Source organism: Odontesthes bonariensis, chromosome 19 (genome assembly GCF_027942865.1).
Source record: "Odontesthes bonariensis isolate fOdoBon6 chromosome 19, fOdoBon6.hap1, whole genome shotgun sequence".
NCBI lineage: Eukaryota > Metazoa > Chordata > Actinopteri > Atheriniformes > Atherinopsidae > Odontesthes > Odontesthes bonariensis.
Window position 1 is genome coordinate 15,345,006 of NC_134524.1, and position 27,913 is coordinate 15,372,918.

At 40.9% G+C, this 27,913-nt stretch overlaps 1 protein-coding gene across 1 annotated transcript; it reads right to left on the bottom strand.

The window, feature by feature from the left end:
• Positions 1 to 1,281: 1,281 nt before the first annotated feature.
• On the bottom strand, positions 1,282 to 27,898 carry ppp1r14bb (protein phosphatase 1, regulatory (inhibitor) subunit 14Bb). Its single transcript, XM_075451272.1, has 4 exons — positions 27,282 to 27,898; positions 4,460 to 4,543; positions 4,321 to 4,353; positions 1,282 to 4,227 (listed from the first exon to the last, which is right to left on the bottom strand). The coding sequence occupies exons 1-4, from the start codon at positions 27,480 to 27,482 to the stop codon at positions 4,159 to 4,161; spliced, it is 387 nt and encodes a 128-aa protein (XP_075307387.1). The 5' UTR covers positions 27,483 to 27,898; the 3' UTR covers positions 1,282 to 4,158.
• Positions 27,899 to 27,913: the final 15 nt, after the last annotated feature.

Here is a 27,913-nt window from a genome sequence, read left to right on the forward strand (position 1 = left end):
ACAGATGTCTCCTAACTGGTTGTGCTACATCTCAAAAGGTAAGTGGCTCTTGCAGTTTGGGGGGTGGCTGCTAAAGTCTTGCTACTGCTAATACAGATGTGACACAATACAGAAAATGACAGTCCTACCGCAGTTATTTGACTGAATTAGTTGAAATGATAAAATCACTTCAAAAGGGGGATTGTTAAAATTGGCTTTGTTCTTAGACATTATGAATGAAATAGGGCTCAGTACTTTTCCATATGACCTAAAGTGATCCAGGAGTAGACAGACAAAACAATTAGGAAAGCCTGGGAAAGCAAGGGCAGATTCACACACACACATTGTTTTGGGCTGATCCAGAGAATATGACGAAGGATATTGAACCTACTCATGTCCAATCATACTCGGTCGAATGTGAGTCCAACCTATGCAATAAGTACAGATGATAACCGGAAATCAGGGCCAGTCTGACAGACTTCCTGCGGGAGCTCTGTTCCACTGAGCCCAGCGCTGATATGCTTTGACGTGTGACTACAAATAAACACTTCATTTTCACTTGAATTACTTCGGTCCGTTCTTGAGCCTCCTACTAAAAGAACCGAATCTAATAATAGGTTATTATTATTAAATAGTTATCTCTAAAATCTCATAAATGAAAGAGGGTGTTTTCTTTTCTCAAGATTGTGGAAATAATATGAAGAAGCATTTGGTGCTACATGGTACACTTGTAATGTGTAAACTACTTTTTGCCTTGATAACGTTAGTGCGAGAATATACTGTGCTTCTCAACACAAGGCAGGAATTAAAGTCTTCCTAAAACGTCTGAGAAGTTGCTATCAACACTTGATGCGCCTGACATGATAGTCGCTCGTAAAAAAAAACTACTCGTGTTTCCCTCGATGCACGTCGTAAACTGTGGTCCGTTACTGTGTAGCTGTCATACTGTAATCAACCACAAGGTGGTGCCAAAGCAATGAAGAGCGTCAGTGGAGCTATTTAAATGTCAGAAATTCATAGTTTGGACAAAAGGGCTTTTTCAAAGCACCAAACAAAGGTCAGCATTGTTTTTGTACCAGTTTGCCCTCTCATACACTGAATACTGACATGGCATGCATGGGCACTAAATGCAACACTTTGATAATTCTGTCTAAAAACCCTCTTCAAGGGAAATTAGTACAAAAAGATGGTAAATAAAAATCAATCCTACATTATTGCACATAAATCTGACCAGAAATGTGCAGTTTCATCTATAGAAATGTTCTGATGCAGGGAACTGACAAACAACAAGGACAAAATTAGTTAATTTCACTTGTTTTTATTAAAGTTGCATAAAAGTGTAACAAAATTGGGCAAAAACAAGACCTGTTGTTGATATTGCTACATTTGTTTGTTGGTTTGTCTAATCATTGTCAAAAAAGAAAACAAAAAAAACAACACCACCTCTCCTCCAATCCGTTTAGCTCTTGTATTTAGCCTCAATGGTAATAATCAGTATATATAATTTTTTGCAATTGTCCCCAACAGTAAAAAAAAAACAGACTTGTCAATAACAGTCTAAGAAGTTATAATCCAAACCTGGATTTAGAGATGAAAATCCACTCAAATTCAGCTACTGATTGAACTTGCCTTACACAATCTGACCAATTAAAAACCTGCAGAGTGCCCAATCTGGAAACATCACGGAGAAGGCAAAAGCAATCGCACCAAAATGCTTCTGAATGGATTTTCCTTTAACTACATGTTAATCCAAGGCCTGGCATCGAGAAGTGTCATGATCACAATAAAAACAGACCAGTATTCAAATGGTCAATGTAAATATCATCGTTTATCTAACCAGAATCACTGTATCAAGGCCTAAGTATTAAACACTCAATGCTAAAAAAGAAAAAAAAAAAGCAATCTCAAAACAAGTAGCGACAGAAGATCCAAGATTCTCCACACGCTGTAGTTTTGCTCAGTAACACAACAATTTGAGTTACTTTAAAAAAAAAAAAAAAAAAGGTCTCCTGTATATTTGGTTTGTGTAACATAAATAATACCTAAGGCAACATCTGTTTAAAAAAGGAAATTGAGGAAAGGGGAAGAAAAAGGGTGGTGACGAGTGTGGAGAGGAATGAGAAGAGGAAGGAGGGGATGCCAGGGAGAAATGACAAGAGCAGCAGGATGAAAACGGGGAGAAGTGTGTGGTGGGAGGAGTCTGCTGTCACGGCAGGTGTTAGAAATCAGTCACAGGAATCACAGCAAATATTCCTGCTTCTGCCGTTGACCACTGAGCTTCAGTGTCTGATCTGATTGACCCGGGATCAGATACAGATGGCGGTTTCTTTGAGGTGATTGGCAAGGAACGCGGACCTTGTGACAACTGTGGGCCTTTCTGGCTTTCTCCCTGCACCTGGTGCTCATGCACATCTGTGTCAGAGGCAGCTGTGCCTGCCAGTATGTTCCCTACACCCCAAGCCCCCACCCCCGCCCCGCCCTCACCCCCACCTGTTCAGACATCTTAGTGGCGAGTCTGCTGATATGACCGGTGAGGGAGGGCGCTCCACAGCGACCGTTCTGAACCGACGTTTTCAGGAAACATGTTGTGATGGCCAACAATTTCCCTAAAAATATAAGAAATGGTTAGGAAGAGATGACAGGTTGGTATTCTGTGGATAAAAAAAGGCAGCTTCGTTCTAGGTTCACCTTTTGGGCTGTCGATGTGCGAGCGTGTGTGTGTGTGTGTGTGTGAGACAGAAAAAAGGAAAAAAAAACAAAATCAGGAACCAGTCCTATTCTAAAAAAATAAAATAAAATAAAATAAAAAAATCTGTCGCACAAAACAGCAGAATATACAGGCCCATAAACACTCCATACTCAGATGCTGCTATACATTATGTAGCAACACACACTAATAGCATTTAGCAACACAGACATACATATGTATGTGCAGGCTGGACAGCAGTGGCTTCAGAGGAGCCTTTAGTGACTGTACTACACATTTGAGGAAAGAAAACATACCTTTTATTCTACAAAAATTCACATTCAGCCTAAACAAACCTACTTCTGGTCTAGCTTCAAAATAAAATGATTTTTTTTCTCCTTTTTTCCCCCAGTTTCTTCTTTTTTGATTTTTTTTTTCTGGGCCTAAAACCGGTCCAGTCATACGGCCTCCACAGCCAACCAGTGAATTATTTTTAAACGGTTCAATCACCATTTCCAGGCATCAAATTTTCCTAGTTGCTGTAACTAAAAATACATTTTTCTTTGTGGTCAGAGGTTCAGATTTTTTCCCCCCAAAATGACACAGTGCAGATTTGTATTTTTCAACAGAAACACCAAAAAGAAGACAAGTCTTTAAATGCACTACTGCAGCAATGCCTCTCGTTAAAGATAATTAACAATAGTAGTTAACAAAGACTGAACTGACCCTCCAAAACGGCTAAAAAAAAAAATATGAAGTGATGATCCTCATGTCCTCAAACAAACCAGGATAAAAAAAAAAATATTTATGATTGGTAGCTGGGTCATTTACAAGTTTAAACCACATAAAAACAAATATACGGAATCTCATTGGTGGAGGCTGAAGCATTGATTCATCCCTGCTTCCTCCCTCCAACCCTTCATCCTCATCTTTACCCTTTAACCCCCACCCCCGTTCTTTTTTTTTTGGCTCTTTCTCTTGTTCTTCTTCCCACTCTTAGCCGCCTTGCCTTCAGTAATTATGGGACTCAGCTCCTCTCCTGTTCCTCCTCAGACAGATGGAGGGCAGTGCAGAGGAGGGTGGGAGGAACAGGAATGAGATGAGGAAGAGAAGAGCCAAATAATGGCTGCATGAGATGCAGCAGTAGAAAAAAAGAGGGAGGGAGAGGCCTGGATTAAGACCGACAAGTCGCTTTTAGAATGCTTCATTCTTTGCCTTTTCCTCTTTGCTGATAGATTTCTAAGAACGAGCGAAGTTCAAACGTGACAAATTACAACAAAAAAGAGGAAGAAAAGCGACATCTGGGGCTCGATCCCAGCAACTGTGGAGGAAAACAGAGGGTCTGACCAGAAGCACAGACAAGGTTCAGTTGTAGCATTTCATGATCTTAAAAGTAGGAAAGCTGCTTCTAAACTAAAAGAGTGGGGTGCAGTAGGAAGACGAAAGGTGAGGGCTGATGAGGAAGGACATATGTGGGACGAGGAGGGATGCGATCATTTCTTCTGAGGTGTGGAGAGCTTCTGCATCCCTCGGATCTTGTCGAGCAGCTCTGAGACAAAGTCCTGCAAGGAGACAGAGAAAATCCGAAGACGTGAGGTGACGGCTTAAAGGGTCAGAGGAGGGAACGACAGAGAAAGAGAGTGAAGTTACTTTACCTCAGTTGGTTTAAAACAGTCAACCAGCAAGTCCTGTTAAAGAGTGAAACATTACATGAAATGCTTTGTTTTTTCTTGCTTGCAGGTGTGTCTGCACGCACGTGTTGTGCTTTGGCACAAGCGTATGTGTGTGTCTAACCTTGACTCTGGCTGCCCGCTCAACATCACTGGGCATATCCAGCAGTTCGTCCACATCTATCTCCAGCTCTGGAATGGCCTCCTCCTGTGGCACATGTAACAAGAGAAGACAAACAGAGAGCAGAATGAGCGACGGCACAAATGGAATCCTCACATATAAAACCCCACAGCTGACTCAACCTCTTCATGGACATGTGGAAATAAATCATTATCCTCCTGTATATCAGTTGGCTTCAAGTTATGTGGGTTTGTGGCTTATGGCATTTCTGTTTATGACATGGTGCTGTTGCTGATAAATATCCAGTTCTTAACAGTAGAGGGCGACACACATCCATCCCACAGGTTGTAGAAGACAGAAAAAAAGAGGAGAGACAAAGAAACCAGCACGCAGACAGTTTTTCTGAACATAGCATTTTGAGCCACGAGGACATTCAGTTTCAATGGCAGAAAGACGAAAGAAAACATCAGTTTAAATGCAATAGTTGTTTGTCTCTGAACACAGTCTGTAGAAATACCAGTTGTTAAATTTTTATTTCTAAAAGGAAATGAAAGGAGGTCGTGAAACAGTGAAGAGAAGGAAGAGGACTGTAGGCAGAAGAACTACCTACTGTATGATTCCCAGAGTTAGGAATCTGAAAGCTATGAAATAATACAGCGGAAAACTTGAATCTTAGCCCATGACATGATAAAAAGGAATAGTATGAAACGTCTCATTTGCTTGATCACAGAGAGTAAGCTGATAATGACGCTTCTCTTATCCAGAAGCAGCCACGTGGCTTAACTTCGCAAAATGATTGTAAGCAAGTCAGCAAGTCTGGGTCCAGTGTGTGAAAAATGACTAAAGCTGTGGTTGAAATGGCCACATACTGTATAATATGTTACCCAGCGTAGGAGGTGATGACCCGCTGTTTTATCATCTTTGGAATGGGTCAGACTCACCATTTGCTCTGATTTCCAGTGCTCTGAACTTAGCTAAACCTATCCAGGCTATGACTGGCAGCACAGACATGAGAACAGTTATCAATCCAATCATCAAAGTCTCTGTTAGACGGTTACTGTGTGTATTCATCAAAAATGTTAAGCTAATGTTTTAACAAAGGTTATTAAAGGTCTCTAAAGGTTTGCATTGGAGACGAGCGTGAACACTTTCAAATCAACCATTCACATTCTGAGAGATTCATTTCTGAAGACAATTTATTTCCTCTAATGTTTTGTGTTCTCAACAGAAAGTGCCCTGAGGACAGCTTGGCAGTTAATTGTTGACGGTCAACAGAAAACAGGCTGTGAAACTCTTTCGAATCATCAAAGTTCGAGAGCTTTATCTGTTGAAAACTGGCTTGTAATTCGTTTAAACTAAGAAAAAAAAAAAAAAAACTGCAGCAAATAAAAACACATGCTCATGTTTTCAGTTCCAGCATCAATATTAGCGCCTGATTCTGGGAGCTGGTAGCTAGTTTAACAACTCGCTTTCCTCCAAATGAGATAGGTTGTTAAAAAAGAAAAGAAAGGGAACTGAGTTCACTGGGAGTTTCTTTGTTTCTGTTTTTTTTCTCCTTATCCAATCAAGTCTTTTGAATCTTTCGCTCGATAAAAAGTGACTTCTTTTCCCGTTTCCCCATCTGTCTCTCTCACACTGGCTCAGTGTTCTTTATCACAGTGGTACGACACAAGAACACATGCCCGCACACTCGTACAAACACTCATTTCCCCCTCTTTTGCAGCTCAGTTGCAACCCTATACTTATGTCGTTCTCCAGGAATCTCACTGTCGCTCCGGTCCTCCCCCTCGGTTGGAGTTGCCCACACCAGCTGTCTCTGCACCTGCCCAACTGCCCCCTATCTCACCACCCAAACACGCAGAGACTCACAAACGCACAGACTGGCAGGCAGGCACACCGTGCTGCATGTCGGATTAACAGAGCAGTCAGTTTTTCCACTGAAAACTCAACGTCACACACATCTTACACACGTGGATTAAGGAATTATAAAAATGAGAGTTAATAAGTCTGAGCTGAAGTGTGTGCGTAAAGGGTGAGGTACAGGGATTTAATTCAGAATACGACGGCCTGTGTGTGTGAGATACTGCAAGAGACAGACAGACTTACTCTTAGCAAAGCCGCGCACACACACGGACACGCAAACCTACATGAGGACATACAGTAAGCATCACGCAGACGGCACCATACAAAGAACACACATGAGGACACACTATCAAACACACTTAAACACACATGATGCTGAGGCAGAAAAGTTAAACATAAAACTGACTGAAAAGGCCTTCACTCTAACGCGGATATATGAAGACACACACATGTGCTGTCCATGTGCTTCTCTGAGCAGGAAAGAATAACACACAAATGCACCAAAGAGACTAATCTATATGATTCGAAAAGTCAGAAGTATCTGCCTCGAGTCTGTATTTTATATCTCTATCATTAGGAGACATGTTAAATGTAACGTGCATGCTACCAAAAAGCGGAAAAGCTACTTGTTTACTGCAGCTTGCAAGACAATGATTTAACAAACTATCAAATATGAGGGGGGGAAGGGAACGCCAAGAGGAAGGAAGGTAAGAGGTTAAGGAGCGTATCGAGAAGCGGGAGCAGCTGAGTTGAGCAAGCTGAAAGAGAAGAGGATGACGAGGGGGAGAGGCGAGGGAGATGTTGAAAAAAGGCCGGAAGACAGGCTTCAGAGAGGAGACACAAAGAAAGCGGGGAATCACCAGGGAGGATTTCCAAAACAATCTTCCAGACTGACTTACAGAGTCCGGAGGGGGTTTACGGTTGTCCGCAGATGTGGTCTGGAATAAACACTGGATACAAGATATTGGCATGCTCTGCGGGTTTGTAAACAAAGCAGTGAGGTGTGGGACAATTCAAACAGGTCCAGACATAAAGGAGGGGAGGTCTGCTTTATCCTTGACTCAGTACAGTGCAACCAACAAAACTGTCAGCTAATCACCATCATCAACTTTTTCTATGTTAGTGTTATTGCTGTTACACTTGTTCGTATATCATCCCTTTGTTTACATAAGAATATCATTACTTTAGCCAACAGGGCCGAAACACAATGTAGGGTTTTATCTTTCTACAAAACATGTGCTGAGACACGTTTTCTGATGGTGCTGCTCCTTTATCCACTTGTACATTGTGTGTTAGTATTTTTTCACTCAAATTTCATGTTTCATTGTCCATAAATGTTTTTGAATGCGTACTACGAAGTCGGGCATCAGAGAAGGTTCAATGAAGCTCAAAAAATGGTTTTACACTCGATTTAGGGGTTGTTTTTCACTGAATTTTTGTTTTCGGTTGGTAAACACAATTCTATTCATTACAGCTACGAGCGAAGTGGTCTTTACCACCACCTGCAGACAACATTACAAGCCCACTTTATTCGCTAAAAACCAGGCAGTGGAAAAAAAATGTCATGTGCATTTTTATATATCACACAATATGTTGAAAGTTAGCTTTCAAACAATAAATACCTAAATCTTAAGAATTAATACTTTCTTGCACTGGGAAAGAGTGTACAGATTTTTACATGTATGTTATTCATACTATATCATGACATCAGGGGGTGTAACATTGTCTTAAACAAAATATCATCATCTCTTGGACAATATATCGCTCAAGCCAAAGAACGCACAGGCCTGTGTGAGAGGAACAGCAATGATGAACGTAGTGATGTTTAGAATTAACACTCACACAACTGATGTGTTGTTCAGAACACATTCAGCTCCTTAAACAGCCTTTGTTAAGATATTTGTTCAGTGAAAATGCTGCATCTGCTGGACGAAAGGCTGCAATTTCATCACTCAATGTGCAGTGGCCACAGGTGATTTCTTATTTGAGAGAAAGCAAAGCTTTTATCTGCATTACAGTTACACAGCCGCTGCAGGGTATAAATCACCGCCATCACCTGAGAAACAAACTGATACAGCAATCTGGCATGCTGCCCAATTGTAGCCATGTGGCCTTTGAATTTAATTACACTGCTCCTGACAAGCTTGCAAATATGATTCACACACCACCACCACCACCACACTGAGAGGGAGCAGCAGACAGACACAGTGCTCGTCTGGAGGCTTCCTGCAGAACAGAGCAGAATGAGATGTGACAGTATGAGAGCGTGCTGTGTGAATACTGAATGTGTGTGCGTACATCATAGTATTAGAGTGGATACCAGAATCTTTCACCTGAAAACCATAAGCTACACACATGCAAGTGGGTCAGTGTCTTTGTATCACAAAAAAGGGTTTAGCGTGGCTTCTGGAAAAATCCTCAGTAGTAATAAGACGTGTCGGGAAGTGTCGGTTTTAGTTTTTTGTCTGGATTGATTTCAAATCTTCGATCTGACTAAAACTTCCAACATTGTGCCAGTGATTTACTCGAGTCTATTCAAAAATATTAAAGGGGAAGAAATTCTTCAAAGTAGCTTGTCAAATGCCAGTAGAAGTCACAGTGTTTAGACACACGACTAACAGTATGACAGCACAGACATATATTATTAACAGTTAATATACTGTATGAGCCCCTTTTATTTTCATGTTAGAGAGTGCACATGTAAGTAGGTCACAGAGGGCCACCTGCAAGGATTACACAGCGTGTGATAACACACTATATTTTTGATTCATTTGGTAAGATGTGTGTAAACCGTGTGCGAGCATACATGGACACACAAAAAGAAGCAACTGTGCAGAGTTTAAAACATAAAGAACGTAACAAAAGCTGGATGATGAATAGCCACTTTTGCTTTTCTGCTGCCTCAGTAACAAAGTAGGACAAAAATAACTGACTACAGAATGGCCAATTGCCTGTTCTGTAACAAAACACACAAACAGTGCTTTGGCTTGGCATGATGCAGAGAAAGATTTGGGGGGGGGGGGGCAAAGGGAAGTAATGGCTGGAGCTGACAGGATGGAGGAAGGAGGAAAGGGAAGACGTAGGAAAAGTAGGCCTGGTGGCGCTACACAATAATATTTACTTCAATTTCCTTGTGTGTTTTGAGTTGTCAGGCACACTGATCCTTTAAATAGATCCATCAGAACAGACACATTTACAGCTTCTTTTAGAAACTACTCTGGTTTACTCTCTTATCACTGCACAGACGTAAGAAGTTTGGATGAGGAGGCTGTTCTATATGTGATCTGCATGTTTCAGCGGTTAGACAAACACCATGACTTTGTTATGAGATCACTGCAAGGGGTTCACAGAATTCATTCTGTATTTTGTGTATGTGCCTCATTACCCAAGGCTGGTTGACTTGGCACCCTGGTAGAGGAACAATATATCTGAGGGCACTGGCAGTGACAAGTTGTAAACATGCATGCACAACAGCTCAGCAGGCAGTGTGAGCACAGGCGTGGTTTAGATATATAACAGATAGTAAAGAATGTTTGAGCCACATCTGCCCTGTTGTTTGGAACACACTTGGTCTTAAATGATGGTGTTGACTCAGGGATAGAGAGCCTGCCGAAACTCAGCCACATATCCAGCCAGACAAGGTCCAAATCTACATTTTCTCCGGGCCTTTGGGCCACGCCTGGCCCTCACAGCACTTGATGTAAAACATGTCAAAGTCGATGAACAACATTTGGTCCACATCTGGCCGACACAACGCATGCTATAACCAAGGTTGGGACCAGCATGTGACCTTTGGGCCATATAACATTTTTCTGGCTATCAGCTGGAGCACAAAGCATAAGCCAGACAGTACATCTTCAAACGCAGACATCAAATGCATGTAGAGGCCTGTGTATGAACTATTGCTTGAGCAAGAAGGGATGTGCAACAGAGAAAAAGGTTGAGCCAAAATCTAACACAGGAACATTACACACCAACTAAGTACAAAGGCGCTCCTTATTCACAGAGCCTTGCATTCCTTTCCGAGACAAATGTGAACTACTAAGATAAGATTAAGAAGCCTCCTTAGAGATTTGCCACATCAACAGTTACAACATGTTCATCTCCAAAATGACAGAAAAGAAGCCGGGAGCTAAAAGTTGCCTTGCAGACATCTCTCAAGGTGGTAATTCATGACGCCCTTGTGGCTCATCTGGTAATTTGGTCATCTGCTTAACACAGACAAACTGACACAGAAGATGAGGACAGGATGGAAGTAGTGGAAAAATACTGAGCTCTCTCTTGCTTCCACTGATTCTTTATTTCTGCATCTCATTTAATGGCCTTCTTCTCTAGCTGGCATCACCACTGTGTCCAGGTTCACTTCGGTGTGTTAGTAATAGGGCTGTTCATCGCTTTCGGACCACCTCGCTGCAGGCATTAAACCACTTATAAGAGAGTGAGACAGACAGAGGGAGTCACTGAGAGGTCGACAAGGGTGCAGGGATTAGGGATGCACTCTGTCAGTCATCGCCTGCTGCTTTCCATCTCCCTTCTATCTCCTTCACACACACACTTATCAGGCATCTGCAGGGCTTATAATAACAAGCTCACTACTGCCTGCTTCCCCTTTAGGATCTCCTTTCTACGAGCTGAACGTACAGATTGACCAAAGTCTCTTTTTGCTCACTTCAACACTGAAGGGGTTCAAACATAAGCAGCGACTTCCTGTCTGGGCACAGGACCTTGGGAGATAATGGGGGAGGGGAGGTGTAATGGTATCATTGTGTTTGAGTCCGCTCAACTCCTGAAGAGGGCAGACTTGACTGAGTGACATTAGCAATACTTGCATGTGTGTGTGTGTGTATACACATAATCAATCTAAGTGGTGACTGGCTGCTCGCATGCAGCCATGAACCATAAACCACAGCTATCCATAATCAATGAAATGTACTTAATCCAGTCGGACTTCTTTTGTGTGAGTTTCTGTGCACCTTTTGTTTGCGTGCATGGCTGATCTTCATCTCTATTGCACGTCTAATCAGTTGGATGTACTTCCTGACAGGAAGAAAATTATGTCCTGTTTTGAATCATATGAAAAACAGACAAAGAGCTGCAGGCTGAACAGATGAACAAAAGTAGCCTCTTTTTAAGCAGCGTGCAGGCAGGACAGAAACTAAAAAATTAACTAGATTTGTCATTTGTACGTACTCTTTAACACCTTGCAATGGAGTTTGCAGTCGGGATTCTTTTTCCTCTCCACTGATTAAAAAGTTGTACATAAATGAAGGTGGCAATGTTTTTTTTGTGCATCTTCTTGAAGCAAACAAACAACCCGCTAATTATATATATATATATATTTTTTGGACAACTTATGAACCCAAACATGCGCCACTCATATCACACAGCCTACCAGCACCTACCATCTGTTTTAACTCTGCCGCCATGTCGGCCTTCCTGCTATCAGGCCACAGATAAAATGCAAACAGCCCTGTCATGCACAGTAAAAGCAAGCAGATCCTCTGGTATCTGGCAGTTGTGAGTTGGGCATGCTAATGTGTGTCCTGGTGCTGTGTGGGTTGTATCAGACATCTTGCAGGGGACATTCAAATCAAACAGGCTTCAATAGTGTTGAGCTGATCTTCATATAAAGCCAGGAAACCTTTATGTAAATAGGACACAGTCTGACACAGTGATTGCACTGGTGCAATCATAAATTGACCAAAACATATCACTCAACTAAATCAACTGATGTACAACTGTGATACAGTGTTAACAGTGTTCTTACTAAGTGAATGGCTGTGTATAATGCCGAAAGTGGACTATAGTCATGCCTGCTGCATGTTTGAATAAGTTAAACATCAGTTTGTTTGGGCAGGCAGAACGGTCCGGTGGTTTTTGTGTGTTGACTGGACACGTCTGTGCTGCAGCTTCTCTGTTGAGACGCTCTGCTGGTCCCCCAGGGTCACAACCAGTCCCGGGTTAACAGGCTGGTACTGTTCAAACAACTACACGATGGCGCGGTTTGTTTCCGTTGTTTCCATCCATTTAACCTGTGGACACTTCATTCACTAAGTAGTCACTGTTTAGCAGACCCCGAGTGAAGCATTTTTAATATTTACTGCCTTTTTAAAAATAAAAATTTAAGAAAATATGTAACTTAATGGTTAAAGCTTTGATCAGAATCATTCAAATGTTGTGAAGACAGTTGGCTAATGGTATAAACGAGGGCCGTGTAGCTGTTCAAACTGTTTTTATAAATCACAGTGTCACTATGGGCTTAATCATTTTGTTAACATGACAATGCTAAAACTTTTGACTGAACACAAAGCAGATTTATTTCTACAATCAGACCTTCAGCTCAGACAGTTTGCACTGTTACATGCAAGAGGTCACATCATACTTATGTGTTCAGGCATAATCGAATTATGTGCATGGCTTGCTGTTTTAATGATGTATTCGTATGCTGGTGGAGATAGGCACCTTCCGGCTTTGCTTGCACAGAAACTAGCTCCCAAAGTGCCAGCAAGCCGTTTGTTTCTGCGTCTGTCCACAGACTGCGTCTCCATGTTGTCCTTCATAGCATTATGCCAATAGCAGTATAGATTACCGCTCCTGTGGTACTGGATTTGACTGCTGCAAGTAGCCGTTTAGCCACATTCATTTAACAAGTTTAGATATCGGATCTGAATTTCCCTTTAAGCCTTTGAAAAATGTGATCTGGATCGATTTGCATACATTAAAAGGTGGCTGTCCACACATTTGAAAATCAATGTGGATAGCACTTGGAAATGCCCAAAAAAACAGATTGGGGCAATGTTGGTGAGCAAGGCTTAGCAGGATGATGATTAGTAGGTATAATGTTAACAAGTTCAATTGTTAAGTGGCGCTGAAATTAAAAGCTAAAGCTGAACCAAAATGGCAAAATAAGATTTCATTTAAGATGAAAAAAAAATAAAATAAAATCAAAAAAAAAAAAAAAAAAAAAAAAAAAAAAAAAAAAATCAGAAGATTCATCTTCTGTAACTCATGACTGTTTAATTGCAATCCATTTGATAACTAGCTAATTGACCAACTAATCAGCTTCTTCAGATAGTCCCAGGAAACAGGATATATCTGCTGTGATTTATTGAAAACTTTGCAAACTTAAATGGAAATACAGTATATAAGGAAAAGACAGAGTTTGTACAATTCTAATGAGCTTGAAAGTCAATATTTGGTCGCAGCACCTTTATTCTTCAACACAGCTTGAACCCTCTTAGAGAAAGTTTCTGTCATTTCTTTAAGTAGTCTTCATCAATAGTTCTCCAGGCTTCTTGAAGGACATCCCAAAGCTCTTTGGATGTTGGCTGCCTTTTGTTCCGTTCTCTGTCAAGATAATCCCACACTGCTTCAATAATGTTGAAGTCCGGATTCATCACTCCGTTAGAGCCGTTTCCAATGATTATCAGTCCACTTCCTGTGTCATTTGGCATTGCTCAGCCTTTTCACCCTGTTTCTCTTACTTAAGAATGGCTTCTTGACAGCCACCCTTCCATGGAGATTTTTCTGATGTGGCTTTAGTGAACATTAGCTCATCAACTGAAGGGCCAGATGCATATTTCAGGTCCTGTGTCAGATCTTTGCTGGATTTGATCCTATGTTTTAAGGACATCATGTTCAGAGACCGTTCACCTGCTGTACATAGTGTTTTAGGTATGCAACTTCTTCCTTAGACCTCCACTTGTCCAGTTTTTTCTAAATTTTCTAGGGCCAACGTGCACACCACAGGGATATATAGAGTTTTCAGCTAATACTATTTTCTATGGTATTCTTAGGAGATTCAACTAAATAAATGGAAACAAATTATAAGTCTTTGCAACAGGCTGCTAGTAACAAAGTGCAAAAGAATGTAATCTAAAACTGGTTATTTGCTAAGTTGTCTGCTACATGTAAACACAACACCAGTTCATCCCTTGAGTTAGGCAGCTGTTTTATACTTAGATGATTCATAGATCTGTGTTAAGTGGCTTAACAAAACAACATTCCTTTGAAAATAGTCAGGTACAAGGAATGAAATGAAAATGAGTGAAAAGCAGCCAATAACCAAGGAAAAAAATCTTGCTCAACACCACATTTAAACTTGACAACAAAGTCTCCCTGCTCGGAAGCTAAAGATAAGGAAACGAACAGTGGCTCAATACTTCTGCACAGCACTGTAAATTTGAGGCTTTTCTGTCAGCTGAGTTCAGGTAAGTTAAGTAAAGGTAATTTAGATCATGTGAAACCACCACAGCTGGTGGTTTGGCAGCAACTGAAATTGGACAAATAAAGTTTGGCTTCAACCTTTTAACTTTTGCATGCAACATAGCCTCTCTGCCTTCACTGCAACACACAGATTATCCATCTCTCTTTCTTATCAGACCACTCTTATTACAAAATCCCTCATCTGGAATATTTTACCCCGGCCGTATCTCAAGTGCCCACCTTCACCCTCCATCTCCTCTTGAGCAGGTCATTGATGCAGCACAGAACAAGGGCAGATAGACAAAGAGAACACAGCGCGTCACAAAACCCGAGAAGGTGTGCATGCTCTGTGTGTGTGTTCATATTGCCAAAGGTGGCCTTGGCTTTTCATCAAATACATTTTTTTCTTCCTGTTTTTCAGTTTAGCACCTGTCATCGGTGAAGGCAATCAATAATATAAAGTGCTGAACAGAGGTGGAAAGAGTACTGAAAAATTGTAATTAAGTAAAAGTATCTTTACTTTGCCTAAATTCTACTCAGAGTAAAAGTAAAATTACCCATCTCAAAATTTACTTGAGTAAAAGTACAAAATTACTTCATTTAAAATGTAATTTGAGTAAAAGTTACTTAATTACTTTCAGTTTCTTAATGCAAAAAGGATGAGTTATGAATCAAATTCAGTACAAGTTGTTTTAATCTATTTCGAGGTGTATTAAAGTGCACATCCACACTTGCAAAAGATCAACTGGGCTCAGGAACATACTTCCTCACAAGGACAGTCACAACTTGTACCATAATTATGGACAACCCTGAACATCCTCTCCATGAGACCGTTATCGGAAAACAGAGTCTCTTCAGTCAAAGGCTTCTTCAGTTTGGATGCAAAACGGACCGCTACAGGAAATCTTTCCTGCCCACAGCCATCAGCATCTATAATAACTCCTTGATTTAATTGAGTTACATCAACATTTAATTTCCATCTGGGATAAATAAAGTATTTTTTAATTGAATTGAATAAAGTGCAAACAATTTTCAGTCCTATTGTCCAATGGACAACACTATGATAAGAATAAAGAAATTTAAACTACAATCAAAGTATTAAAAAAACAAAATGCACACAAAATTAATTGCCCACAGGATACCACAAATCAAACTAAAATGCCACAGGATCCTACATCTCAAAATAAAACAAAATGCTCACAGGATCCCACTATACAAAATACAGTGCCCACAGGATCCCACAAATCTGCCAATAATCTACAACTTTAGACCGGAAAAGCTCTTGTTCAATTTCAGCAGCAGCTGATTTTCAGCAGCTGAAGTTTTTTGCTGTAAGTCTTGCTCTCTTTGCTGTGAAGAGCAACCCGGCTGAACTAAAAAGCCTCTCACAGGCAGCTGAGGCTGGAAGGCCTGTGTTGAGTTTCAGAGACAGCTTCTTGATGTTTGGGAAGGAGTTCAGCCGGTCCATGCTCTCCAACACACAGGCAAGGTACCCCTCCAATTCCCCAGAACCCTCTGACCTGCGGGACTTCATTGTGGAATAACAATAAAAAATGTTTATGTTTTGATAAAATGCCGAGATCCAAATATCCAAATACTGACGTCGGAGCCCAGTCCACTGACTCAGTAGCCAACAACGCGCTGGGGCAGCCTTCAAAACAAAGCCCAAACGTAGCCCTTATTACATTACTGTTGATTGGCATTTAACAACATAATACTTTACTGCACTACTACAAAACAGTTAGATTTCGCGCATACCTTTGGCGAAGTGGTCACCGCAGACACGAGCATTTGCAGATTCAGTTCCTCCAGTCTGTAAACGCAGGTTAGCTATCCACTTTTTGCGGCGTTGTTTTTCCATTTCTCACCTCTATGGGCGATTACCTTAGGTACTCCCTGTACTACCTTTCCCTTCTCTCGGTTAGACCGATTGCAACATCCAAAAACGGCACAAAACTGAGGCATTTTGGGCAAAAAAGTGGCAGACAAAACACAGTGTTTTCGATGGGACCCAGCTCCAGTTGCCCACCATTTTGGTTCGCGCGCTTAGAAAATACAGAAGTGACGTCAAGTGAAACCCAGCCGGGACAGCTGTTTAAATTTCCGCCCGCATTTAATTTTTCACCATAAATATTTGTTTTACTCAGTAACGTGAGGGGTTTCAAATGTAGCGAAGTAAAAGTACTTGGGTCAAAATGTACTCGAGTAAAAGTAAAAATTACACATTTCAAAAACTACTCAGAAATTTACAAATTACTCATAAAAACTACTCAATTACAGTAACGTGAGTAAATGTAATTCGTTACTTTCCACCCCTGATGCTGAAACACCAGTCACACAGAAAACAGACACCACGCACACACTTCTCCTTTACCGGCCAGAAGAGCCGACGCCACTACAATTGGACTGAAAAAAAGAGATTACGTGCAGATTAAAGTAAGAATGCATACAAACAAGGATTACTGCAGATTATCATTATGTCACTCTTGGCAAATACGACAGACACAACTGATGGGCTTAACATTTACTTGTTCATTTGCTATTCACTCAACAACTTGTTAATCTATTCTGGGTTTCCAGTCGGACAGCAGACTACGCGGTCATTCAGGGTCCTTTTAAATAGTTAGTCCAATTTTTAATCTGCTATTTGTACAGCATTTTTTTATAATTCTGCCAACATACAGATGCAGTACAAGATGTACTTAATATGGATTCAAAAAGGGTTTAGAGAACATTATTCTCCTCTCATAGGATCATTCATCAACACTGATTCTCAGATTCTCTGAGTTGCCAAACACTAGTAACACAATGGATGATCTAATCGGCTAATGCTTTGGTTCTTTCTAATATTGAGTCAATAAGATGAAGATTCAGTAGATTATGACAAGAGGATCAAATATAGATGCTCAGAGCGTCATCTGAAAAAAGAAACTTAACGAAAAGAGAATTCCCTTAAAAACTATTCCGTATCCAACTTGTATTCCCTTTTCTCTTTCACTTGGTGACACTTAACAGTGACGTTTCCAAATCCCATAAAACACCTAAAACAACACTTTAACAAAGCACAACTCTGCACCCCATGAGGAAATAACTATGAAATGAATGAGTAAGGGAAAAGCTGATCCCGCAGCCGTTTACTGCCATTTCACTTTAATCTTTAGTTAACTTGGAAGATGGTTTTGCTTACAAAGTGAATGAAACAGACACAGCATCGATATTTATTATTCATTAATGTGTTTCTCTTCTCTGAGGTTTGAACTTGCAGCTGGAGTGTTGGTGGGATTTCTACAGCTGACAGAATGAGCTAAACAGTTTCCTTGGAGTCTTTCAACTCATATTTTCATTCTTTTTTGGGATTTAAGACGCATGCTAGGATATAAACCAACGGAAATCTAAGCCAAACAAAACTGTAGATCTTTGTCTCTGTTAACTTTTTTTGAGTGACAACATGCGTTACTTCTTTTGTCAGCTTCCTTTTGATCCCTTGTAGAAACTGTGTCAGGTCTTTCCATAAAAGACACCTGGTGAATGACTGAACACTTGTTTTTGATAAGTTCACTCAATAAATTACTCATTTCAACATCATACAAGTGTACCAATGTGAGGGAGAGAGAAAGACTGACTCTTCCTGATGAGTCAGCAACTTATAAACATTCCCGTTACTCAGACACGTTGCCCAAATATGGTCATTTGCCTCTTCCTGCTCAGACACTAAATAGAAATTAAAGTTAAATTACAAACACAAATAACAATACATTAATAGTTATGTATCTTTGTATTTTGTGCTACTAATTTACGCCTAATTTGGCTGCATTTTAGAATTACAAAAAAAAAAAAAGAAGATAAGTAACCAATAACAGTCTCCCGTTAATCTTTATCATTATTCCATTTCCCTGTCTGCCAGTTGTCCGTTCATCTGGCCACGCAGCTTTCATTCATCCATTTCTTTGCACAGGCATTTAAAAGGCCAAGAATCCTGCCATGTTGTCTTTCCTGTCCTCCATGTTGTGATTCCATGAATTCTTAAACCAAGTTTCACAGCAGTAAAGTCACTGAGGACGTGTGACGCAAGCGGGCACCTCCCAAAAGCCTGTCGCCGTCTGCGTGCCAGTGACTGACAGCGGGTCAGGAAGTCACTGATCAAGCCAAAAATAGCTGTACACTTCTCAGCACAGTCAGTCTCTACTACTATTTAACATTAAAACACATCTATCCATCAAGTAAATCATCTTCCTGATATTCTGGGGTGACTGTGAGCAATGGAGATTCAGTACTTGGTAGCTCCCTCAATTTTCAACAATTTGTTTCATTTTCCTATTTCAATTGTTACTTTAACTGAAGCATGTGTTACTTCTGACTTACTTACTACAGAAACATACTCATTAACAATCAAAAGGTAGTGTAGTGGCTGGATTAAGGTCAGAATACCACTAGGCATCTCCGCAATCAGTGTCCAGACAAGGATTGCTACAAATGGAGCGATTAACCGAGAAAGAGAAGGAACAAAGCCAAGAATCAAGTGAAACTAACACACCTCAGAACAGTTTTACTTGATTAATACCAGCATGTTAATAGACCTACAGGTAGAGGGAACAGCCTCGACACACCTAGCAGCTATAACACCCTCGCAAATCCTCATTTTTGGTGAATCGAAAGATGTCTCCCTGCTTCTCTTCCCAACTCGCTGTCAGGGTCATGTTGTTTTTCTTTAAATGTTTTCTTTTGTACAAATTTGAGGGACTGTATCTTTAAATGTTTCATGTAATCTTGTGTTGTGAAATGATAATACACTGAATTTTGTATACAGGGAAGATAACAAACACAATATACGCACACTACACATCAGAGACTAAATAAACTGTTCTGATTCACCTCCTGGGACTGAAATCCTCTCCCGGGTGGATCTCTGTTACCTCACTCAACCTGTAGGCATTACTTGCAAACGTATTTCAAGGAGATATGACTCCATACCAATAATCCATGCCATCCGATACCTGCTTCAGTCCCAGCTGTTGTATATTGGGACATGCCTTGGTTGTTTAATTATTTTTTTTATACGTTTTCGAGGCCAATAAACATGGTAACAAGACCTTGTTGTTTGTCTCTCATTTCCAGAGCACCATTGCAAAGACAACACCCTGGAGCCAGATGCAATAATAACACAGGCATATGTACCAAACTGCATCATCATTATGCTCATACTCACTTTAAAAAGCCTCTTCAAGAGGACGAGAGCTTTCACACAACAGCTACTAACAGGACATTTAGCCTTGAATTAATGATTAACTTATTATGAATGGAAATTGAAAAGTGTGTGATATTGGACACTGAGAACCATTCAGAATAATTGGCCAGAAAACTGAGAGGGTCCTGAACAACAATTAGGTTTATGGAAGCAAAGGTATTAACAGCTTGAGCATTTACTGGGTGCCCATTATATGCATTTATAACACAAAGGGAAGAATTAGTTGGTAAAAGAACCAAATCAAGAACAGGCTTTTTCCTTGATGGTGAACAAGTAAGTACTAGTTTCCCTGCAATCAATCAAGTTCCATAATCAAGATGGAGAACAACTAGACTTTAGATCCTTTAGATAAGACTGCTTTTGTTGAGCACTTTGCACTCTACGACACAGGCTGAAAAGACACACTTAGCTAGCACTGAAGCCTGACACTTAAAAGTTGACATGGTGGGAAGGTGCAAAAACTTCACCTGCTGACATATGACAGAAGAGCATGTGTGAAGGTAGGCGACAAAAAAACAAAAACAAAGCAAAAGGGTCTACAAAGGTTCACACACTTACTGTACACATACTCACTTAAAATGATTGTTCAACAGCAACAAGACTAAATGTCAAACATATTCCTTCAAGATTCCTTTCTACAGTTCTAAAGAAAGGTAGAAACCCAACAGCATTACTCTCTTCTAAAGTCATTTTCCAGGTCTCCAGCTGTAAACTTAAGGAGTAACAAGTTAGTAATGATGTTTATTAAAGGCTGTTACAAACCCTGCTTATTTTTTTAGATCTGACAACTGTTTAGCATTTCAGTGCAAACATTTGCTGCGCCAGGTTTGGATATTGTTGGAACAGGGACTTTTTGCCAGCTGGCAGTTCCTTTATTCCTTTTGCAATGCACTGCCTGGTTTCTTGTGCCCACCAAGACGGGTTGGCATTAATGGCCAATGTGTATAAAACTATCCACATACTTGTGCGCGTGTGGTCTTACACATTTACACAAGATAAAAACATAACTGATTAAAAGAAAGGAACCTCGACTAATAAGACTTACAGACCTTAGTATGTCCTCTCTTACTAAAACATGTTGCTAAAAATGAATGCAATTCAAAAAGTAGAAGAAAAGAAATTCAAAGTATTTTAACATCCTCAAAGTTTATTAAATGTTTCGAACAACAGCGCTCACAATTACTGTAAGTGCATTCTGAGCTGCTCTTCGCACTGGACGGAAGCTGTTTCACAGTTTCCATACACTTTGCTCCATTCGTGCTTCCCCTCTTGAAATCCTTGGAGAACATTTCAAGGCATTTCTTAAGTCTTTTCTTCACCACTTAGACTACTGCTTTGGGCTCAAAGTGAGACCAGACAGCAGCCAAACTGACCTCACTTCAGGATACAGAGTCCCTCTGGCCTCCAGAAATCTTCTGCCACTGCTATAGTGCATTGTGACATGAACATCAACGGACAACGAGGGCCAGTATCATCTCTAATACTATTAAAACAAAGTAAGTTGAGTAAGTGCCACATCTATACAGTCAATGCCAATGTTAATCTAATAAACTATACAAATCATATCAGTTGGGGTTCCATTTAAAAAACTGCCTCATTGCTGTTGGTCAAACATTTACCATAATCTTTATAACTGATATACAGTATACCATATTAATAAAATGTACCTAATTACTGCTTCCATTAGAGATAAAATATGTGGAACATGCTAAGAATAGCCTAAAGCTAAAGTATTGTTTTACACAGCTACACTGCAGTGAAGCTAATGGTTCATGGTGGATGATTTTGGTTAATTTCCCCAACCCCATAAAATAATTAAAAATTGACCCTTTTCAATACATGTGAAACCAAAAGGTTGTTTCATTTTAACCAAGAATCACAAATTTCTATATCGGATAAAAACGTCACAAGTGTAGCTTTACAACTTACTGCTAAGATAGATGTGTGTGAATCATTAGATGTTTGAGGGAAAGTGTGTTGCCACAAATCTGTTTGTCTTAGTTATTCTTTCTCATACACTTCCTGTGACAACAATCTAAAACCTTCCTCTGAAGGACTCAAACCCCTCATCCTGCATCCATGCCATCTCTCTTGTGGCGTTCTTCACTTCCTTCCGAACTTACTCACCCACTGACCCAAACATACATCTTTAGTCTCCCTCACTCACTCGCAGTATTATTGGCCGTTTTCCCACCACCTCTCCAACTTTGGCTGATTTATTCCCTCGCTGCTTTAAAAAATGTTCACTTAGTCAGTTTGTTGGGCAGAGGCACATGCTGAGTCACCTCCCCCCAATCAGCCAGAAAGAAAACTGTGTGCTCAACATGTAGGACCACATGTAACCCATTACCAGATGTGTGGACTTCTATCTGTGTGCAAACATGTGCGTGCGCACTCATTGGTGTGTGTGTCTGTGTGTGTGTGTGTGTGTGTTGGGGGGGGGGGGGGGGGTTACAAAGACACAGTGGAGTCTTTCACTCCCGCTGTGTAACAACCATTCTTTGTAGTCACTCTCTTGTGAGACAGGGTAATACTGATTGGTATTCAGACCTTTAAGTGTACGCTTAAAGGGAATGTTGCACACTGTCTGTGTTTTTGTGCACGTGTGCAAAACCAGGACATGTGATGGGTACTTACTAACCTGTTCGAAACCATCGCTTCTCTAATTTTCTGATGGTTGAGATCTAACAAACTCAAAGTGAGAATAAATGAGGTAATGATCCCTGAAACTTCCTCATGAGAACAACAAGACAGCCAGAGGAGCATCCAACTCGAAAGATCCTTTAATTTAGAAACGCTCATCTGTCCTAAACTGCGTCACATGTTTTTTTGCTTTTGAGAAAATCAATCAAATACTTTAAAGTATACATAGATATTGTTGTGCTTTAACAGGAAGCACACCAACTGCTTTATTTTTAGGCTGGGGAGGGATGCACTTCAGCTAGAACCATTTCCTCTTTTGTTGTTGACTTGTTACGTCAGAAGTTTTTTTTCTGAAACTTCATTACTTTAAACAGACTTTCTTGTGGGACCACTGTTTAGGTTCGTTTTTACCACCCCTGTGACGATTAGCTGAGACAGCTGCTTTTACATTAACAGAACCATTACCATCTGATGGCTTCATAATGGCTGAGAGCATGTATTTCACCAGAGACTCACTGGGGGAAAATAACATGTTCCAAAAAGATTTCAACACCCTTAATTTGCTAATACTTTGCTATCAACTGATCCCTGTATAAACATCGACTTGCTTACAGGGAGTGAGTGAGACGACAGTGTAGTTTTAAAGAACAACTGATTGAGCTAAAAAACGCTTGACCTTCTGACAAAATAAAGCTAAATGTTGTAAAGGGGATTAATGCTCTCCTGGCCCACTTGGCTTCTAAACACTTTGGGGAAAACTGTGGGCAGTGAATGTGACACAGTGCTCTGGACAATTAATCTAATCCATAAACAGAGCTTATATCAAACTCTGATTTGTAACCTTAATCGGAGGAATTTGGCAGACAAAGTAAAACAATTTCCAGTTTTCCAACATTTTAGTTTGAAGTGAATAAAGCAAGGGTATTGTTGTTTTTTTTACTTTGTCAGTCTATATACCATGCAGTAGCAGGGTTACACAAAAATTTTCTCCCTCTCTGACTTCCCTGCCTCCTCCTACAACTTTTTCCTTCTCCTCTTGCCATCCCCTCTTTTTTTTGTTCCCTTTTTCTTCCCCCATTTGTTGCATTCCTGCTCACCAATCCTGCCTCTGTTCTCACTCATATTCCCATCTGTGTTTATGCGAGTGTGTCTCTGTGTGGCCACGTAGGACCCTCGAGTTCAGGGATTGGTCCACCCACTCGCTTCACAGTTAACTCTGTAGCTACTGGTTGGCTCCAGGACATTTGAGAAGAATAAGTGAGTTGAGGGAAAACAAGTCTTTAAAGACAAATAAAAGATTTAACAGGGCAGTTACCGTGGAAATAATGCCATGAGTGGAGGGAAATTTGATTATTCTGCTTAAAATGGAGCTGTGGACTTGCCGTTTCCCCCAGAGTAAGCTCAAACTCACTTAGCACTTCATCCACAAAGCCACAAATAGAGTGGAGGCTCAACAACAGAGAAAGTGTAGATAACATTCACAAAGCTTCAGTGCTGAACACGTAACACGGCCGGATGGTTATCGGCCAGTTTAGGGTTTCTGATAATAAACTACCACAGCTGGGTTTAAAAATACATGGTGAGATATGGGTTGTGGGATCTGGAGGCTCTGTTGCAGCTGTTCCCACCGTTATTTTTCCCCAGATATGTCACAACAGCCCTATCTGATAACCACGGGATCCCCTTTATCAACACCACCTGATGAGTTCCAAATGCTTTTGTTTGAAGTAACTTTACACTGAATCATTGTTGATGTTCATTCTTATTTTTCCTGATAACTTTTGGCTCACTGCTTCAACCGCTAATTCGTTCATTTGATTAAGTAGGACAATACAGTTACCTACAATTACATTATACGTGCCCTTGTAACTGCAGAAGTGGATAGAAGTAACCTTGTTTCTGGATGTCGGATGGTTTCTTTAACAAAAGGTGTGTGTGGGGGGGGGATGCCACATTAACATCAGCTGCTGGTAAAGCCTCTGCTAATATCATAACGGTTCTAATTCTAATCTTGCTGGAATGAAAATGGGGGGGGGGGGCTTTTTTTGGCAAATGGTGCAATTTTATAAAGCTTTCTTTAACTAAATTGATGCAACTTTTTTTCCCCACTGCATGGTTAACCAACATAAACATTTTACATGCCTCGTTGCCATGGAATCATAGGCTCCGCTCCTCACTAATACCCATAGCAACTCTGACTGATTGGCTGACTAAGTGGCTGGGTGAATATCTGACAAGTTGGCTGGCAGAAATGACTGCTTGTAGCATCTTTAAAGGGATTATATGAATGGGTAAATAGCTCATAATTAATTCCCTGCTGAACAAACTCCACGTGGTTTTATCAATAGCCGGAACATGCCTCAACAACAGAAGAACAGGCGTTGATTGATAGGAAATAATGAAGGGTGATAAAAGGAGTATCTAGGGAGAAAAACAGGGACACAAAGGAGGTAAAAAGGGAGTGAAACCCCAGCATTCCCCGTGTCTTTGTCAGAGAGCAGGGTTCTCCCAGAACCCACTCTGCTCCCTGACCTGCTAAAGCTACCTCTCCAGTTACAATGTTGAGCAGCACGTGCTCCACATCTCTCACTCTAAATGAGCCCAATGTGTCTCCATCAGTGAAGCGACTGTAAATTAATCTCTTTGTTGTCTAACAGCCTCGGCAGAGACTGGATCGGGACAATGAAAAGGGGGAACTACTGCGGACGAAAGCCAAAAATAGGCATCATCATTGGAGCCGAATGAGGAATGCGTGTCCAAAAATATGAAATAAATCATTAATATCCCATTTACATGATATAAGCCGATATGCCTGTGACCTGGCCATAATAAATCTTTGTCAGGCTCAGGTCTTACCATGTCGAAGAGACATATATTGTCATTGTATGTTCTTTAGGACGTTTTTTTGGACTCCATGTGACGCTGTTTACAGTACTGATAAGCAGACTAACTGCAAATCATCGATGCATTCAAGCATGCATGACTGAGTGGATTGTTGAATAAAGGTTGGATGTGGGATAGATGAATAACAGGAAGAGTCTGAGAAAGATAAATATCAGTCATCGTGATCCTTGGGCACACTTTGGGTGAAAATTATAATCACTCTTATCCCAAACTGAAAGATCTGCATTTAGATCAGATTTTAAAAAGCACTTTGTCTCCTGGTTTGTAATTGAAAAAAAAAAAAAAGCCCAGTCGTTCTGCTGCCAAGCTTTTCTCCTGAGCTCATTTACTCTGACTTTTTTAACTCTTCAAGGTCCACACACGGCATATTAATCCAATATTGGCACACAATCAAAGCATGTTAATTTCCAAATCCTCTCTGGGCCAGTTAATGACCTCCTCAAGCTTTTCTAAGTCTAAAATGTCATTTCAAAGGACATGCCGTCTCATTGTTCATCGAGATAGATGCTCTGCTGACAGGATGAGTCAAGTTTGTGGAAACAAAAGCAGTCACAGAGCACAGTCTGAATTTCCCATATCACATGACTAGTTTATAGCTTTCCGTAAGTACATAATTACCTGTGGCTTGGTATAATATTTGGTTGTAGTTAGTCACTGAAATGGATTTTTGGCTTTCATGTTTAAATATAATACAACCAGACCACTGAAGAAAACATATTCTAGTGTTTACAGCCAACATTACGGCAACCCTGCCATTAAACCAACCATCAGCACCTCCCTTTATGTGTTTATACGAGTGCATCAAAACTTTCACAGGTAGGACACCCCCCCCCCAACTTTTTCCAGCTGAAACTCTAAACACATGATTGTCTGGTGCTGTCCTGCCTTTTCTCTTTGTACGGCTGCTGGAAATTCTTCAAACCCATTAAGTCGTCGTACTCTCCAACGCTCGGAATAGAATGTGGGTCAATGCCAGCTCAGTAGAGTCAACATGAGCTTACCAACAACTGACGCCAGCAGCTACACCACAGCTGCCGCCAGGTTACCTTATAAACGCGCAGATCTACATGTGTCACCCTGACCAAGGGTTTGATCAGCTGCTGCTGATGGTTATGCACAGACATCACTGCATCTTTAAAAAGAGCTCCTGGTCAAGATGCATGACTAGACGCCTCTTGTCAGACACATCAACACCATCTCATTTGTCTCCCATTTGCCCATGCCTGATAAAACCTCAACCAAACTCACCTTTTACTCCACTGTCTTAGTTTGCAGTTACAAAAGACAGGAACATGTGGGATGGGACCTGCAGCAAGCCAACCTACCCATGAGCCAAACCAGACACTAGACACAAACTGTTTATCTCTCAATGTCTTTATTCATGATGATCCTCCCTTTTATTAAACAATAAAGAGTGTTGGCTAGCAGCTGTTGCGCTATAAGAAGTCGTTTTTGGCCGTCCACTCACGATAGATTAAAATAATTCACAGGTGTGCTTTAAACCTTTTTTCAGCCAATCAGAACAAAGAGCTGGGGCTGCCGGTCACATAATTAGGCTATAAAGCTGCAGCATGTGCCACATTTAGCCTACCTGTGGGTGAGTGTGTGAAGTTTCACCACATGGCTGCTATGCGGCTGAAATAAATCTGTGACATTAACTGCTTTGAATGTTCACGCTACTTTATATTTTCTGTACTTAATACTTCATCTATTTGCATAATGGCTAAGATTTGTGTACAGTTTGAGCTGTAAAACAAGCGAGGCTAGGCCAAAAGCACCGACAAAAGGCCTGTTAATGTTTCTTTATCAAGTGCTTGCTGTTGGATTGGGCAGACAGACAAGCCCCGCAGCTGATAAACTGACTTATTAACAACATAGAGCCCTTTCACTTAGACAAGCAGAGCCGCCTAATCAATAGGCTGCGTTCGATCGGTTTTCAGGCCGGTTATTGTTTGGGGTCTTTACCTCGCAGTCGTAGAGGTCCGTTAGCTGGTCTATAATCCACTCCTCCAGGTTCAGTCTCTTCCTCAGCTCTTTACGGTCGTATTTGACGGTAACACGTCCCTGCTTCCGAACTGGTGTCTCCGGTTCCTCAGTGGTGCCGGCCGGCGTCTGGAAATATACCCGGGGTTGAGGGCTCGTCTCCGGGCTTGTTACAGCTGCCATTGTCGCTCGGTTTGGGGAAAAAAAAGAAGATTCCCCCCGGAGGTGTGGAAGTATAAAAGGGTGGTGGAAAGCGGTCTGTGGTTGTTTGCTTTTAGCACTGAAAAATCCCGGCTTGTGAATGTGTGACTGAAATCCCCCCCCCGAAAAAGAATCAACGCCGGACCTGATGCTTTTGTTGTCCAAAAAAAATCGCTCAAAAGGACATTGACAGAGGTTTTCCGCTTCCCCAACACAAAAGAGACCGACGGTTACGCTGTAACGTAAAGTGGAACCGGCTTATCGGGCTATTTACAGCATGCAAACTCTGCTTACATAAAAAAAGACAAGGCAGTAGAGTCAGAGCCAGCTTCAACTCTTCAGTGAGTACAAAGAGAAATCACACGTCGCTCTCTCTGTTTCGCTCTGTTCCTAGGAGAGGTGCGTGCGCGCGA

Coding starts and splice junctions, on each gene's coding strand:
- ppp1r14bb (XM_075451272.1), bottom strand. CDS start 27,482: ATGGCAGCTGTAACAAGCCCGGAGACGAGCCCTCAACCCCGGGTATAT. Junction 4,354..4,459: donor AGCGGGCAGCCAGAGTCAAG/GTTAGACACACA, acceptor ACTCTTTAACAG/GACTTGCTGGTTGACTGTTT. Junction 4,228..4,320: donor ACTGTTTTAAACCAACTGAG/GTAAAGTAACTT, acceptor GTCTCCTTGCAG/GACTTTGTCTCAGAGCTGCT.